At 33.5% G+C, this 17,420-nt stretch overlaps 2 protein-coding genes across 4 annotated transcripts; one reads left to right on the forward strand and one right to left on the reverse strand.

The window, feature by feature from the left end:
- Positions 1–528: 528 nt before the first annotated feature.
- Positions 529–6,369, forward strand: HINT3 (histidine triad nucleotide-binding 3). 2 transcript variants are annotated; one of them, XM_047294786.2, is made up of 7 exons: positions 529–919; positions 2,179–2,234; positions 4,203–4,260; positions 4,956–5,040; positions 5,676–5,731; positions 5,853–5,906; positions 6,009–6,369. In XM_047294786.2, the coding sequence occupies exons 1-7, from the start codon at positions 731–733 to the stop codon at positions 6,141–6,143; spliced, it is 633 nt and encodes a 210-aa protein (XP_047150742.1). In that variant the 5' UTR covers positions 529–730; the 3' UTR covers positions 6,144–6,369. The 2 variants fall into 2 exon arrangements, with proteins under 2 accessions (XP_047150742.1, XP_047150743.1); XM_047294787.2 differs by having other exon boundaries at positions 536–919; positions 4,956–5,022.
- A 2,582-nt stretch (positions 6,370–8,951) lies between these two features.
- Positions 8,952–13,780, reverse strand: OTP87 (pentatricopeptide (PPR) repeat-containing protein). 2 transcript variants are annotated; one of them, XM_088114800.1, is made up of 4 exons: positions 10,472–13,780; positions 10,065–10,299; positions 9,815–9,913; positions 8,952–9,470 (listed from the first exon to the last, which is right to left on the reverse strand). In XM_088114800.1, exon 1 carries the CDS (start codon positions 13,649–13,651, stop codon positions 10,880–10,882), a length of 2,772 nt encoding a protein of 923 aa, XP_087970926.1. In that variant the 5' UTR covers positions 13,652–13,780; the 3' UTR covers positions 8,952–9,470; positions 9,815–9,913; positions 10,065–10,299; positions 10,472–10,879. The 2 variants fall into 2 exon arrangements, with proteins under 2 accessions (XP_087970926.1, XP_047150747.1); XM_047294791.2 differs by having other exon boundaries at positions 8,952–9,913.
- Positions 13,781–17,420: the final 3,640 nt, after the last annotated feature.

The following is a 17,420-nucleotide window of genomic DNA, read 5'->3' on the forward strand; positions in this document are numbered from 1 at the left end:
TTCCACGACTCAATCATTTTAATAACAATAACTCCACGATTATATCTAAAACAATCATAACACCATGTAAACAAATTATCATAGTAAACCTTAATAAAATGTATATATATTCAATGGGATAATACTTTGGTGAAAAACAATAAGCCAAACCACTTACATATTTGGTTGAATAGGAATAGCGACGTACTGTTCTTCAAATATTGACTTTGTGTCTTGAATAGAATTTGACAACATAGAAAATATGAGTTTCATATTATAGACTAGCACATACATAAGAGTAAATAAGAGAAAGAAGAACATAAATTCGAAAAACAAGGTATTAGAAGGTAACCTAGATTTTCGTACCTTAAAAACTCGAAAAAAAGAAGGAAGGAACTATAGTAACATTTTATTGTGTAATTTTTCATCCAAATATTTCCATGTGAATAGCTTGTAAAATAATGATCAAAATAATTAAAAAATAACACATTTGCTTTATTTCTTTGTTGTCGTTACAAGGATCAACATGGCCAGAAGAGATAGGAGCAGCGAAAATGGTTTGACCAATGATCATTGAGCCTCCACACCACATGTATCGTCCTCTTATGTGGATAAGCCACACCAACTCAAACAAAACTCCAAAACTCAAACCCCATCATGTTCCCTTCCTTCCATTCTCTTCTCTCCACTTTCAAACACCACTCATAGACACACAATCACCCTTTTTTCTCATTCAAAAACTCACCATACCATGTCCGTTCAGGCACGACGGCTTGCCGTTTTCTGCGCCCATCTTAACCCGACCCGATTACCTCCGGATCCTCCCGCTCTATTTCTTTCGCCTTCCCTCTGTGCTCCTCATTCCGACGCCGAAAACCGCACTCTGCAAGACGATTGCGTTTTCTGCAACATTATTCGTGGCCAATTACCAGCTTTGAAGGTACACACTTTTTATTTTTGGAAACTGTGGTCAACGATCAAACCCTCGTTCAATGTTTTTCAGAATCTACACAGTTAATGGCATCAATTTTGTTCCGAATGATAATGTTTGCGGGATTGCAAATTTCCAAACTCCTAAGTTACTGATTGATTTTAGTTCGTGACATGAATAATTTTTACGGAGCAATTTGTTGTTGTGAATCTTAAAAGGCTGGAGCACGGGTTGTATGATTCATGTATAATGAGTTTTCCAAATTCATTGATGTGGTGATTTTTTTTCTGCCACGTGTTATAAATAATTCTGCATTTTGTAAAGCTGCTAAGCCAATTGCCTCGGTGAATCACTGTGTGTTGGTTAAACATACATGAACATTATTCAATGTGTTTACTGGTTCATTTTGTTGCCAAAACATGGATAAATAGAGTTTGAGAAGCTCTATGTTTCTGAAAAGAAAAATCTAACAGCTAAGCCTTATGGTGCAAGCTTTATATGTGCTAAGAAATCATAAATGCCTTAGTTGATGCAGTGAAATATTGTGTTTATAAATTGGACACACGAAACATTTTGTGTTTATTTAGTAGGGGCCATGGTTATGTTTCATATTTTGTTGATTGGAGTTTGATACTGAACCTGTGATAATCAGAGACAGAGATGGGGAGAGGGGAGAGTTTTATTAATAATTGAAACCTAGCTTCAAGAACCTGAAAATCTTACCACTATTGAAAAGTATTGATAGATGGAATTTCTTAGTTTAAATTTATGAATAATTGAAATACTGATGTTTATTCTAGCAAAAGTTTGTGAACGCTTCACCTAATCGACTAGAGTTTTCCATTGTTGGTTTTGATGCTTTGGGCCTTAAAATAAAGGGAGCCTCGTTACCATGTGACCTAGAACTTAACCTCTAGGTTACCCTCTTGCAAACCTAATCGAGGTTCAAATTCTGGAAGTGACCTCATGCAAATGCAAGCTAAGGTTGCAAACTACAGACGTGGACAATGGTTTAACCCTTCCTTGGATCTTTTGCATAGTGGTAGCATTATCGGACAAGGTTACCTTAGCTTTCAATGCTTACACATCAGGAACTATTTAAAATTGTTAATTTTCTTTTTTTAGTTCTTCCAAACATGTTTATTTTTACATTTTCAATCCAAGTACTTATTTGTTGTCATTGCTCTTTTGTTATAATTAATATACTCTTCAACCATGTTTTTCATAACTTTGACCTTACTTATCTTAATATTTTGTCAAACCAACAGCTTTATGAAGATGACACGTGCCTATGCATACTGGATACAAGTCCGCTGAGTCATGGGTAAGGTGTCATGTCTCAAGGTGCAATTCCATATAGGTATATCATAAGGCATTGTATTTTTGTTATTTCACTATTTTATGGACATATATATAGACATCACAACTTGAGTAAATAAGAGGCATGTCTTTTGAGTTTTATATTTGAGTTGTGACATTGAATGTCAAAATTGCTTCATTTAGTCAATATTTAATGTCTTCAATCCCTTTCCATTGCATTTCCTTTATGTCATAATGCAATTTTGAAGTCATTCTGGTGCACAATCTAAGTTAACACGAAAACTGCTTGTCCTGGTAAGCCAATCTTTCATAATACATTAAGCAAAATAATATCCCAAAACAAATTGTGTTTTAGATTTTTCTGAAAATTTAAATATCTTCCCTTCTAATATTAGCATTCATAAATGATAGCACTTGGTAACATACACACACTCACAACATGTCAACAACCACCAACGAACAATAAGAAGAAACAACAAAAGTATAACGTTTGTAGGATTAAAAGATCTAGAATAACCCCAGATAATTTCCAAAAAATTAATCTCCTACAGATGCAGTGTCAGCTTTCCAACAAAACAGGAGACCTACCCAAAGTTAACGGGGAGAACTACAGGTCCCACTAACATTGTAATCAACTATCTTGTAATCTGATTAAAAAAAATAGAAGTGGTTTGCCATTCAGACTCAGAGGTCATAACAACCAAAGTGAAGTTAATTGGAAAGGAAACACCAGCAAGGTACTAGTGGTTCCTTTTAAGAATCGAATAAGACACATCTAGTGCAACGAAGGTGAATAATATAAACAAAATAAATAAAATGTGCACATGTATAAGAAGTTAGGAAATAAATGTAAAGATGATTTTGTTTACTGAGAAAGCATAAAATAGTATGTAAAGGTGATGATGAAATATAACCATTTCCATAAAGGAAAGTTGTAGGGTTTTTTCAATATTCCACTGTTCACACTTGTGACAACCAAACTTGAAAGTTTTCATCTCATTGATGGCCATACCTCCGATGTTGATGCATCCCTAGGGCGATATAATCTAATGGATAATTCTTTACTCAATCACATAATATGATCTCATGCTGTGGGGCAGGGCTTCATCTCATTGATAACCCTTTCTAGATACAGGATGATCCGTCAAACGAATAGCTCTTTTTCTCTTGGAAATTGGAATAAAATATACTTATGCATAACTAGATTTGCTTAGACTGTTATCTGCACTAATGCCTACGGGATTCTAACATGGGCTCCCCATAAATATTTAAATATTAATATCCACTTGTTTTATACCAAAGGAATAACATGAGATCAAGTTAGCCACTAATAGATACATTTTGCTCAATTCCCTGTTTTCAACCTCAAGTCTACAAAATAAAAACACGGGGGTTGCAATGACTACTTGGGATGTTTTCTGTGAGGATAAAATGAGAGTAAGAAGAATTAGAGGACGAGAAACAAAGATTTAAAGCATTAGGTTAAGTGGGCATGTCATACAAGTATAGAATCTCTGGACAACAATTTGAAGAACAGAGTAGGAATGGAGTCTTTGGCTGAGGGGAAAGAAATAATAGAAAACATGGGTAGCTGCATAACAGGGATCATAGGAAGAAAAAAGGGAAGAAAAGTAAACAAGTGGGAGGTTTTTATTTCAAGCTAATTACAGAATTGTCATGCAGCCTTTTTCTTTTTCTGGTGATGCATTTCAAAACAAAAATATTCTAAACAGTGCAAGTCAATTTGGAAGAAAAGTGATGTAAACTTTTGTTTTTAATTCTGAAACAATATTTAAATACCATGGTTAAATTTACAATTGTTGGATAATTTCTTTGTTTGTCAATGGCATAGTGTTTGATTTGGTAATCATCTTTGCCTAAAAGTTTACAATCCGAGTCCTTTTACTTTTTCAGCTATACTGCATGGTGTTTTTTATTTATCTACTTCTCACTTCTACGTTGTGTTTTCTAGGCACTCCCTCATTATCCCAAAATCTCATTTTCCTTCTCTGGATGCTACTCCTCCATCAGTAAGTAATTTTCAATAGGTACACAAGAAGATTTGCTTTATTATTTTGTAACTTCTTTAATGACTTACTCTATAATTTTAAGTCAATAATAAATTCTTTCTTCAAGAGGAAAGTCCTTCTGTGAAGGTTCTTGGGAAGGATGTTAGTGGTGTATCAATAATGAAATTAAATATATTCATTATTGTTTAAAGTTAACATATGCATGCATAGTGATATATCTCTACTTAATCAGTGAAATGACTTGTTTAATTCTTAATCCTAAACCCTAGGATAATGACTGTAAAGTGAGGAGATTTTTCTTTTGAAATGATTGTCAACCTTGTTGTATCCTAGTTGACACAGCAAAGGGATAAATAGTGCATGATGGCGAGAGTGAACATATAAACCAAATAATGAAGATTTTGAGTGTTTCAGCATTTTTCTTTTCAATTTCCTCAAGCTCGTAAACTCTGCTAAATTTGTTGCTCTGTAAAGTGCAATAGAGACAAAATTCTCCTGTTTATTTACCCAAAATGCTCCACATTACTAATATGAATTTGTATCATCCCTATCTCCAAACTTGGTTGGTTGTTATCTTTTGATAGGTTATCTCTCTCTAGTTATTAATTGAAAGGTGTTGGTCCTGATTGATTATTTGTTTTTGTCAAACGTGTTTCAAAGCTCTTATTTAGCTAGCCTGATTGGCTATTATGCAGGTGGTAGCTGCAATGTTTTCAAAAGTTCCCTTCATTAGCAATGCAATCATGAAGGCTACTGGCTGCAGTATGTACTTCAATACCTGTACATTTATCTGAACTCTACTATGTGCTGTTCTCTTATATGGCATAGATTTAAAAAATTCAATTGAAACCGTGCTGGTAGATATTGAATGAGCTTGTGTAAGCTTAAAAATAAATTGCTTTAAGAAACGTAATGAAAGTAAGTTATTCTTACGAAAACAGAAATTACTTATGCTTGGATATAATTATAAAAAATCTTTTTTTATCATTAAACATGTCTTTCCGTTTTTGAAAACAGATTCTGCACTAGCTTATTGTTGATTTCTGCTTTTTTAACCAAGTTTAAACAAACATCTAAAAAGATATATTAAATGTATTTTGTATCAAATTTTTTTTTCTCAAAATAAAAGTCAAACAAACTCGCCCATTGTATGGATTCCTCACCTTGGTTATTTATAGCAACAGTGACGGAAAAATTATTAACTTCTGTGTATGCTTGTTTTGTAATGCGGTTCTATGAATCTTTAGGAGTGTACCCACTTTCATTGAAAGATATCAAAATTTTTGTTGTTGTTTGTTTGGGGAAAAATTACAATTACATGTTTTTTTCAGATCGGTTGATCATCTACTCTTTTGATAGTTCTATTATATAATCTCACGCCATGTAGTTTCATAGTATGTTTTGTATTCCTTCAGGTTCATTCAACCTGTTGGTCAACAATGGGGCAGCTGCTGGCCAAGTAATATACCATGTAAGATTTTAGATCTTCTATAATGTCACTTGCACTTTTATGGAATCATACATTTACTCGGATCACCAAAATTTGCAAGTTTTGAAATGTGGTTAATTTTGCTATAAAACGTGCTTTTCAGACACATGTTCACATAATTCCCCGTAAAGCATACGATTGTTTATGGGCTTCTGAGGTAAAATTTCATTTCCTTTTGATACGATATGGATATATGGTATTATAACGATATAACGATGTTATGGGAGTACTAATCAATAACACAATTCTTTAACTTTAGAGTTTGCTAAGGCGACGCGTTAATTTAGATGATGAGAAGGTTTCTCAGCTCGCAGCTCGTATTCAGAAGCAGTTATTGCCATCTGACATGAGCCAGGAAAGCAAGAATGAAAATTTTTGTTCATGTAAAAGTTAGTTGGATTATTCATCTGTTGTAACTTAAAAGTTTATATTTTCATTCAGAAGAATGATGCATACGCATAACTATTATCCAATGTAACACTCAACTTCAAAAATTGGGTAGTTGAGATTTTTGAACCATTGTTAAACCCAAGCCAAAAAAACTCAACTACTCATCTCTCGTCTATCCAGTATGAGGGTTATGTCAGATATTTTTTTGTACATGCATTATTTTCCTTTTATTTATGTTCCTATGTATCAGTCGAATTTTTAATTTATCTGTCATATATTTATAAGAAGGATTTACTAGAAGAGGGCATCTATATAATTTTTATGCTAATATTCTGAAGCTCAAAATTGTGATATCAAAGACTCCAGGCTTTTCTCTGCATAAACCCAAGTATCAATAATCTTCATTCCCTTTCAGCATCTTTAATTGGAGTTAATTTGCTCATATGAGTATTTTATTAATAAAAGTAATATTTTAATTTTATGAATATTTTAACATGGTTTATGGATTTATATATTTGAAGAACTTTTCAATACTTGAGGAATTATGTAGCATTATCCTAATGTTTTTTATAATTATATGTATGACTTCACTGGTTTAAGGACTATTTAAAAAACAATTGACACTTCAAGTACTAATTTCATGGTTTTTTCCTTCTTTTTGGAAAAACCATATTGACTTATCTGAGGTTGCCATGCAAAGAGAAAAAAAAATCATAAAAACTGTTCGGGGAGCATTAAAAAATGTCTTTAATTACCTTTTCTTTTTCTTTTTTTATTCAATTTGATATTTTATTGATAAATTTTTTAATCAAATCTCTCAAATTTTAAAAAAATACAACAATGTGATAATTTCCTATACAATTATTATTATTATCGTTAAGATAAAGTATTGACTATTTTAATTTAGATGTTATATAATTTATAATAAGCATGTGGTTAAAATTTATATAACTAATTATATAAATTCAAACATATACAATCATTACATTGCTAAGTTTTTTTAATTTAAAAAACTTGATTTAACATTAAAATAATCATATTGGTACCAATCTAAAATTGGGGAGTTTAGTAGAATATTTGATTAATAGAGAGACTTCATTAACTTGTTTACTAATTGTTTGGGTTTAAGCTCTCGATTTTAAGTGTATTTTTCATAACGGTCTCTAAACTTCAGGTTTGGGTCAAGATTTTCCCTCCACTTCACATTAGATTTATAGATTTCAAGATGAGCTTCTGATTAATTATGACCTAATTAGGTCAAATGGTAATGGTCTAGCTTAGGATTAATTAACGTTAACTCTACTTTTAGTCTGACCGTTTGATTTCCAGATCAACTCCTATGGAACTCTAAATTGATCGATTGTCCAGTTCTTGAGCTGATTAGACAATCATACTATACAATAACCATTGGTTTCAAATTTTTAATATACAAAACAATCATTACTTTTTTTTTCATCACTAAACTATAGCTCTAAATGTGAAATATTAGTTAAAACTAATTAAAAACACTTTAAATTGACATAATAAACATCATTACAAAACATTGTCATTATTCATATCTCAAAACGATCAACCATACACTAGAAATTAAATTTTTTATTTTTTATTTTTTCCATTATTTTTAAAAATCTTATGATACCAAAGAAATTGAAAAAATGGTTTAAACTATGGAATTTGAACATTTAGTACTTAAATCTTTTAGTTTTGATAAGTGAATTCTTTTACCTTATCTAAAGAAGACTTAGGGTAAAATATGTAAGTTTAGTGGGAAATTTCTATAAAAGGCACTTAGGATAAGATATTAATCTTTGGCCTCGCAACCCGAATGAGCCGTGATTGCCTCTTTAAGCTCAAGGTGCAACCTGTCGGCCAATTTTTTGCCTCAGATAATTGAGATTGTAGCCTAGTAGTTACGCCCTTATCTGAGGCATGACGTACGATGGCATACCCCTAACCATGGTCTAGTACATTCATGAAGAGTTGGAGTCATCTATGGAAGATGTACCTAGACTTTTTCTCTTGGATCATCTTAAGTTATCATGAAGATTCAAGGTCCAATGTTGATCAATGTTATACGTCTTTTGGCATGGAGTTGACCAATGGGTCAAAATTTTTTGCCAAGCTTGGAGGACAAGGGGAATTTTCGTCTTAGACATGTAGAGACACCTTATTGGATACAGGAGTAAAAAACTTGTAGTTGAACACAATTATTATGTTGTTTATAATTGTTAATCCATTATATTCCGTCTTTTCTTAAGAGTCTTGGCGTTGTCTCATTTAACTCTTTTTTGTAGTTGTGTTTATTTCTAATTTTATTGTTTTATGTCTTTTAAAATTCCTTTAAGTTTTGTCTAGAGTCTTATTTTCTTTTACCTCTTCAATCAAGATTTAGATCTCCCAACTTTTTCATATTGATTTATCACTCTCTATTTAAGCTACTAGAATTTTTTGCTAAGCGATAAAGGAAATTTTAGTGAAAAAAGAAAAAAAAAGATTATTTAAAAAAAAAAAGAGAGGAAGGAGTGTGATACACGAGTGGATTGTTTAGTAGAACAATTATAAGAATGACAAGGTTTTTAAAATATTACTTTATTTTTTCTTCCTAATCTTTCTTGTAGGATTTAGCAACATTGAGCAATACAACATATTTCAACAAAGACTTCCTTTAGGAAGTGGTTTCACACAAATTCGTTTAACCTATCTTTCTACTCACCGAGATCATTTGATTAGTTGAAATGAAAGTACTAAGAGAGTTGCACGAAGAGATACATCTAGTGCTTGTGTGATCATAGGGAGGAGGAAGTCAATAAAATCGTGTCACACAAAGTATACCTAAATTGAAAAATAAGAAATCTTAGAGGAAGGCACAAGCATGACAAAATCTTTGCCAACATATAGGACAAGTGTTCTAAGAGGCACTAAATGTGAAGGCTACATTTAGTAAGATAAATTCATTCTTTCATTATTTTTTCTGCCGACTGTGATCGTGGTTAATTAGGTTTTCTACTCAGGAACCTAACATTACTTGTATGGATCCTCATCAGCCAAGCCATGAAACTTTGGCAGCAGCTGGATCAGTTTTGGGTTCAATTCAAAGTTGGCAGCCCCTTCAGAATGTGGAATCTGGATATACAGAGGTTGGTAGCCTACATCCTGGTTTGCCAGCTCCTTCAAGGTTCTCTCACGTTGCAGGTCCATGTCTCTCAATTGACTGTTTCTGGTTCAACAGGCTTGATAGTTTGGTCAATGGATTCTGAATCAAACTCGTTCAGCTTCTCCTTCTAGCCTCTCAATTTCAGGGTCAAATTTGTGTATTGAATCTGATCTGCACCTGATGATGATACACTTACAGCAAACACAGTGACAGAAATAGGGCAATGAACACAGCCAAAAACAGTATGTAACAGTAGCAGAAAAATCTAAACAACTCCTACCTAGAATGATCAAACTAAAAGTAAAAAAACATAAACTACATACAAATGGCTACTAAATCATTGTTCCCTGGCAACGGGCGCCATTGTGCTAGAGGCCTTAGTCGCCATTTTAAAGATTTTCTCAGGTTAAAAACTCTCCAAAGACAGTGTGTTCCTCTTATTTCTTTAGTTTTGCATCCACACCAAAACAATAGTCAATTAGAAGTTGCAAACATTTCTGGCAAAATGTAGCAGGAGATACCTGGGTTGCACAGCAGAACCCACCAGCACAGCATCATTACCATGAAGGAATCAAGGCTTTTATAGGCCCTGCTAGGGTGACAAATAGTTTCAAGTAGGCCTACAAAATGTCCAGGGACTAGTTAGTTGAGTTAAGTGAAAGGAACGCAAAGAATCATTCCTACAGTTACATTTCAGAAATTTGATAACAGCAAATTGTCCTGTAATAGTTAAGGTTTGTAGCTCTTCAGAGGAACAGCTGAAAAATTTACCAAATCTTGATCAATTTTCCCCAGAGTATCCATATTGAAGTCTTTATATGAACATAATGTAGTTTGGAAATTTTGGTAGCTTGAAAGTGTTTCCATCATGCTCCTTAGTGCCATAAGCATCACACCCAATAATCACCAGTCACTTAATGACTGTCATATTAACAAGCACCAAAATCATGGGATAATTTTAAACCCAAAATCCAATCAGTGAAGCTATCTGACTTTGCAATTCCACCTGCAAGTTATACAAGCAACAAAACCATTATACCCATAGGCACATAGTAATAATCATTGACAACTTAAAGCGTATGTTCATGGAAAATTGACTACCGCAGATAAGAATAGCAATCCTAAAAGAATAAGATCAGAATCCTGATATTCTAACCATATGTTTACTATTATTTCACCTGCGTTATGCACCATAGAAACTCTCCAGGCAATATTAAACCATATCAGTTTTGCGCAAGTTTTTGATCATTATGTATATGGCCCCCAAGTGCAGAAGTCACTTCAACATAGAAATTGGCCACAAAATGCGATACAAATGCCAAGCTGTGTTTCCTTGCATATTTATGCATCTGAATTATGAAAATACATGCAATTGATCATAACATTATAGTTGTATCAATATATTTTGACATTTCTTAAGATAACTGTGCATCCAGCATCGTCCAGAACAATCATTGTCCTGATACATATGAATCTAGTCTTCAGATGTCAAACTCACCATTCTTTTACCATTTGTTTGTCAGGAATTCAACATATCAGATTAGTAGTTACTAAGTCACCAATCATGACATCATATTCATAGTTTTTCACAAAAGGCTCCAACCAGGCTCCTTCATCCCTTTTCCTTTCAATGAGTTTCTAATCTTTGTGACTTCTTCCCACTGTCCTACATCTGCACAGATATTTGAAAATGACACATAAACTCCAGCATCACTTGGCCCCAATTCCAATATCTTTTTGGCTGCTAACTTGCCAAGCTCAAAATCACCATGGACCTTGCAAGCAGCAAGCAAAGTTCCCCATATTAAAGCATCAGGCTCAACAAGCATCTTGTTGATGAAACTTTCAGCCTCCCTCAGTCTACCTGATCGACCAAGAAGATCAATAAGACAAGCATAATGACGATAACCTGGCTTAATGTTGTAATCTTGACACATCGAATTGAGATAAAAGAAGGCTTCTTCAACCAGCCCACTATGACTACATGCCAATAGGATCCCAACAAAAATTACGGCATCAGGCTGGACTCCTTGTTTTCTCATAAGTTCATAAGCAGCTAAAGCCTCTGCACCCTTACCATGCTGAGCATAGCTCACTATGATGGATGTCCAACCTATCAGATCAGGCTTCTTAACATCATCAAATGCTTTCTGACAATCCTCGATACTCCCACATTTTGAGTACATTGTCACTAGTGAACTACCAATAGATACATCTGCTCGAACGCCCAATTTTTCAGTGTAGGCATGCAGTTGTGCTCCAATGTCTGGCCGATACAAAACTGCAGCACCCCCAAGAATGGATGAAATTGTGAAGGCATCAACTGTCATATCAGTTCGGCACATTTCACAAAATAACAAAAGTGACTCTTCAATTAGACCCTTTTGAGCATAACCTGAGACCAAGGAAGAAAGAGCAAACGCATCCTTTTGTGGCAGCATATCAAACACTGTCCTTGCTATGTTCAAGCCTCCACATTTTGAATACATGTTTACAAGTGCACCGCCAACAACTATGTTTGTTCCTATTCCTAAACGGAGAGCATAACCATGAATTTCTTTGCCAGTCTTTAAGACACAAAGATCAGAACATGCAGCTAAAGTAGAGGTTAAGGTAATGTTATCAGGTTCAATTTCTTGATATAGCATTTCTTTAAATAGCTGAAGAGATCGATATGCATACCCATGCTCTACAAAACCAGAAATCATGGAGGACCATGAAACATAGTCTTTGGCTGGAATTTGCTGAAAAACTTTATAAGATTCTTCTAAACAACCACACTTTGAATACATTGTTAAAAGTGAGCAGCCAACAGAAACGTCAGCAACTAACCCAGACTTCAAAGTGTAACCATTTATCTGTGATCCTAGAAATAAGCAGTTCATAATGCTTAACACACTACTAATACAATATTCATCAGGTTTCACACCTTCTCCGAACATTAAAAGGAACAACTCAACTGCCCTTCTAGAATTTTGGTTCTGTGCAAAAGAAGACAACATGGCTGCCCATGTGCACTGATCCTTTTTATTTTTAATCTCACTAAAGGCTAACTCGGATAGTCCAAGTTCTCCTATTTTTGCATACATATGGATCAAAGCAGTTCCAACCTTAGGATCCACATTGAACCCTAATTTTAATACCAAGGAATGAATTTCACCAGCCTCCTTAATCATCCCGGGTTTTGCACATGCAGAAAGTACACTAGTAAGAGTATAGTTATTTGTTTCGTGCCCTATTGCTCTCATATTTTTGAAAAGCTTTAGTGCAAAAATGATATCATCCTCTTGCACAAATCCACAAATGATTGCAGTCCAGGAGACCACATTGTGAACTTGCATTTGGGAAAATTGTCTAAAAGCTTCATTCATACCTCCAAATTTTGCATAGAAATCAACAATAGAAGTCTCCACAAAGACATCTGTCGCACCGCATTTGATTGCCCGCCCATGAACTCCTCTCCCAATATGCAACTCTTTAAGAGCACCACATGCTGTTAAGAGGCTGGGAAATGTATAACTATTTGGCATTACAGATGCATGGTGCATTTGGCGAAACAGATTCAAAGCAACCGAGCTTTCACCACTTTTAACTGCCACGGAAATAATAGCATTCCAACATGCCACATTATCACGCGAAGCATCATAGAAAAACCTTAAAGCCTCCTTAAAGTTACAATTTTTTGAAAACAAATCCACCATTCGAGTCTGAACATAACCACTGGAAAGAAAGCCATTCTTCGTTACAAGTGCATAAACTTGCTTGCCAAATATTGGTGCTTGCAGAGCACTACAGGCTGAAAGAACACTTCCATAACTAAACTCGTCAGGCTCAACACCACGAAAATGCATTCTGCGAAACATCTCCAGGGACTTCTCAAACATTGAATTATGGTCACAACCGGATATCATGATGTTCCAAGAAACAAGATTAGGAAGAGCAATTGTATCAAACAGCTTGTAGGCAATAACCATGTCAGCAGATTTGCAATACCAATCGAGCAAAGTGTTCATGGAGAAGATATCAGATTGTAAATCACAAGTTTTAAGCAAATGGGCATGCAAGATTTCCGTGTTCCTAACATTCTTCCCTGAAAACTTGTAATCACGTAAGAAACTAAGTGGGTTGGAAAATGTGGACTTTTCTTCATGTTTTGCACATGAACCAAATGGGTTTTCCACAAAAGCGAGGGAAGAGGAGAATCTGTTAGCAAGTTGCGAACTTTTCCAGTTGAACTTTTTATTGATTAGATAATTCATAAGGATCATACGGAAGGGGGATAACATCATCACCATATCTACCAAACACTGAATCAGCAATTCAAATCCAAAACTCAAAAACATGACACAGTTAACCATTCCATTGACAAATCTAAAAGCTAGCAATAGGATTAGAATAAATCTTTATTTGTAATCCATACAAATTCATCAAAGCTCCCAAAGGTGTATTTCCCGCTCAAATTTTAGCTTCCCCAAAGTTTTCTAAGGTTTGGGCTTATCGACTAGGGTTTTTAATAGTTGGATTTATTTTTTCTTACTTAATATACATACATGATTGACATAAAATCTAATAAACCAATAATCCCACTAAATTAGGTATCTAGATTTACTAATATTTTTATTATTTTAACTACAATTATATAATAATAAATATAATAAATAATTAGGATTTATTGCATACCATTCTTAGTACTTCATTCACAGTTTATAATTAAAGTATTAAATGCTAAAAATTTAAATGGGCCATTAGTTTTTCTTTATACAACTCATTATTTTTCTAATCACAAATTTTATAACTTATGACCATTTCTAGATATTTTTAAGAAAAAAAAAATAGAATTTTTACTATTATTTTTGAGTTTCATCTTCAAAATTTTAATTAATTTCAGATTTTATTTAACAAAGAAGGTATAATCTCAAAATCTTATAAAATTTTAATAATAATAAATGCAACTTAATCAGAGTATTTTTATAAGTTATTTTTATCAACAAATATTACTTATTTGTATTTTAGGGGAGTTGAACCCCAAACATTTTTCACTCTCGTTTTCGGTTTTGCTTCTAAATCACCTTATAACTTTTAAAAACTTTTTATAAATAAATTTAATTATACACTTAACATTTATAATGAAGAGATTTTTTACATTACAATTAACTTCTTTTCATTTGTAAAATCAATTATATTACTTCTTTTCATCTCATATTCTAATCAACTTATACTTATTAATTACTTTTTTTATTTCAAAAATTTATTCTTAAAAAGAAAATTATGAAAATAAATAAATAAATTATGATATCTATAAGCAAAAATTATGTTATACGAGTTCATTTATAAATATTCTTCTATATATAATTCTTTTAATTTTTTACGTTTAACTAATTCATAATATATTTTAACCTATAAAAATGTCATTTATATTCGTCATTCAATAGTTCAACTATTAATCACCAAACAATATTGACATACCGTTCAAATTCTAACTCTAGAATGATCATCCTGATACATGTATTGATATCAAACTATAGAGGCCTTTGCCTTTGAGGAGGAACAACAACAACATCCTCACCAACAAATCACCACACTCCAAGGTTAATCCTTTCAAGCATCTATGGCTAACAAATAACAAATAGACTAGGGATCTCCTGCTACTCTCCACGATATAACCATCTTTCTCTTCTTGAGACTAGAGGTTATTGAGAGCGTCATAATAACCTATAATTACTAGCTTCATATATCAACACATACATTTACACATATAGCCATTACAAAGGAATTCTTCTTGAACTCCTTATAACATCATTCACAGGCCATCACTCTTTTTAGTCATATTACAAAGTATAAAGTACAACATTCTATCATTCACCACTAAGCACAAAAGAGAAAATCAATGAAAATGACTAATGAAACCTAGACTCACTGCCCAACGAGAGCAAAACCAATGAGCTCTCACTAAGTTGGCTCGCCTAGCTCTGCTACAACCGAAACTCCCTACAAACTCGCCCAGCGAATCAATTCCACTCGCACAACTAGTGCAAAAACAAAGAACTCCCATAGACCAGTGAGGGAGCTCATCTAACCCCTAAAACTCACTACCAGAACCCTTATTTACTCGCCCAACGAGTAGTTTGCTCGCTCAACCCCTCTGCATAAACCAACAACCCTCTAAATCTGCCAAGAACACCACTCCAACCTCTCATGTCTTCTCCCATGTATTTCTACCAACTTCTAACACTTCTAAATGATCATCAAAGCTATAACCAACCGTTATATACTCCAATCTAAACCAGGATTGACTCTTTCTACTATGAAATTTCCACTTAAAATCAACTCAAAGCTCACTTTTTGGACAAAAACTCAAATATACCAATTTTTATTCTTGATCAAGCAACTTAGGGGTCTGAACAAGTCCAATTTGACTCAAAAGCAAACCCCATACTCTCCATTTTTCCTAAAACCTTCTACTTGTAAAATTCTCTACTCAAAACCTAAAAATACACTTTAAAAGTCAATGTAAAACATAACCTATCATCTACTATGAAAATCTAAACCATCTACTTGTTCAATCCTCATCCAAATCAGTCCCAAATGACACTACCAAAGATCCTAAATTATCATTTCTTCCATTTTACCATTTCTTCCAAAAGTCAACTACCAACACAACCCCTTTTGACCAAAATAATCCTAAATTCTACAAATACAATTCAATTCAACAATTCAACCAAATAACACACCAGCATTACACCAAAACATCATTCACAATGTTATCACAATTCAACACAGGTTCATACAAGGCATTAATCATCACATTACTGAATTTACCCAATCAAACACGATTATCAACAAGTCACTCATCTCAATTTCAACTAAATCATCATATTGTCATAACAGTTCATTAATCATACATAAATTTCAACAATTTAAGCATAAACGTTAGTTTTTCTTACCTTAGAGAAACTATCATTGCTTTACACAACTTTCTGCTCTTGCTTCGAACTCAAGGAACTATAAAGAAACCTATAAACCACAAGAGCATGATCAAAGCAAGTCCTTAGGACCTCTTATCGACAATGAGATAGGTAGAAAACTAATCTAATACATGCGAAGAGAACCCCTACGCATGACCGAAGAACCAAAGGAAAAGGAGCAAAAATTTACTTGCTCTATAAAGAAAAGTGATCGAATAGAAAGGAAGGATTCTCCACCGTGATCACTTAGATCGTCAAATAGATGATCTAAGAGTTAGAAATTGTAAACAAAATGCAGAGAGAACTAAGATAAATGTTTTTAGAGAAATGGTAAATGTTTTTTTATAATAAGATGAGTTTAAGAATTTCTATATATTATTGAATTATTTAAATTTAAAATATCCGATGTCATTGTTTTAAAACACCTCTCAACTCAAATACTCGATCTTCTGTAGTCTTGCATAAAATATATTAATAAAATATATTAATAAAATATTTTTTACCATCACTCCATAACTTAATATATCTAATAAAAACTTAAATTAAAGGTTTAAATCCTCATTTGGTCATCGTATTTGTGTGCCAATCTCAAGTGGGTCATGGTTTTTTTTCAGTCTCAATCGGGTCCATAAACTTGTTAAAATGAGCCAATTAAGCCATCTCCGTTAATTTATCAGTAACGTTATTTGCCTGTGTTGAGTTGTAATTTGTTTTAGTTGACAAGGCATTGTGTATTAAATTAGATTGGTGTTCTGTTGTGTAATTAGATTGCCACGTGTGATGTTGTTAGCCCTAAAACTTAATATTTAAAGAAACCCTGATTTCCAAAGTGTTTAACATGTCCGTGTTGGGGAGGAAGAGTTCTGGAATCACTGTTCAACTCACGAAATGTCTGCTTCATCTTCTTCTTACAAATGCACAGGTTGGGGCTTTCAACATAGATCTGTCAGTGGGAGCAGGTTGGGTGTAAAACCCACTTGCTTTTATGGTCAGCCTGCAGTCTTCCGCGTTGCCAAAACCCTAAAAACAAGGGAAAAGATTTTGGGGCTGTCCTAACTTCAAGGTAAGTTTAATGGAAGCAAAATTGTGAGTTTTTGTCTGGTTTTGATTTGCACATGGTGGGAGTTTTGATTTCGTTGATGAGGGAGTGTGTTTTCTTCTT

The sequence above is a fragment of the Vigna umbellata genome, chromosome 5 (assembly GCF_029865625.1).
Source record: "Vigna umbellata cultivar VRB3 chromosome 5, Vumbellata_1.0, whole genome shotgun sequence".
Taxonomy (NCBI): domain Eukaryota; kingdom Viridiplantae; phylum Streptophyta; class Magnoliopsida; order Fabales; family Fabaceae; genus Vigna; species Vigna umbellata.

What these genes read in the sequence shown, in the direction of transcription:
- HINT3 (XM_047294786.2), top strand. Translation starts at nt 731, where the DNA reads ATGTCCGTTCAGGCACGACGGCTTGCCGTTTTCTGCGCCCATCTTAAC. An exon ending in GCCAATTACCAGCTTTGAAG is followed by an intron (nt 920 to 2,178) that starts GTACACACTTTT and finishes TCAAACCAACAG; the next exon opens with CTTTATGAAGATGACACGTG. An exon ending in ACAAGTCCGCTGAGTCATGG is followed by an intron (nt 2,235 to 4,202) that starts GTAAGGTGTCAT and finishes TGTGTTTTCTAG; the next exon opens with GCACTCCCTCATTATCCCAA.
- OTP87 (XM_088114800.1), bottom strand. Translation starts at nt 13,651, where the DNA reads ATGGTTAACTGTGTCATGTTTTTGAGTTTTGGATTTGAATTGCTGATT.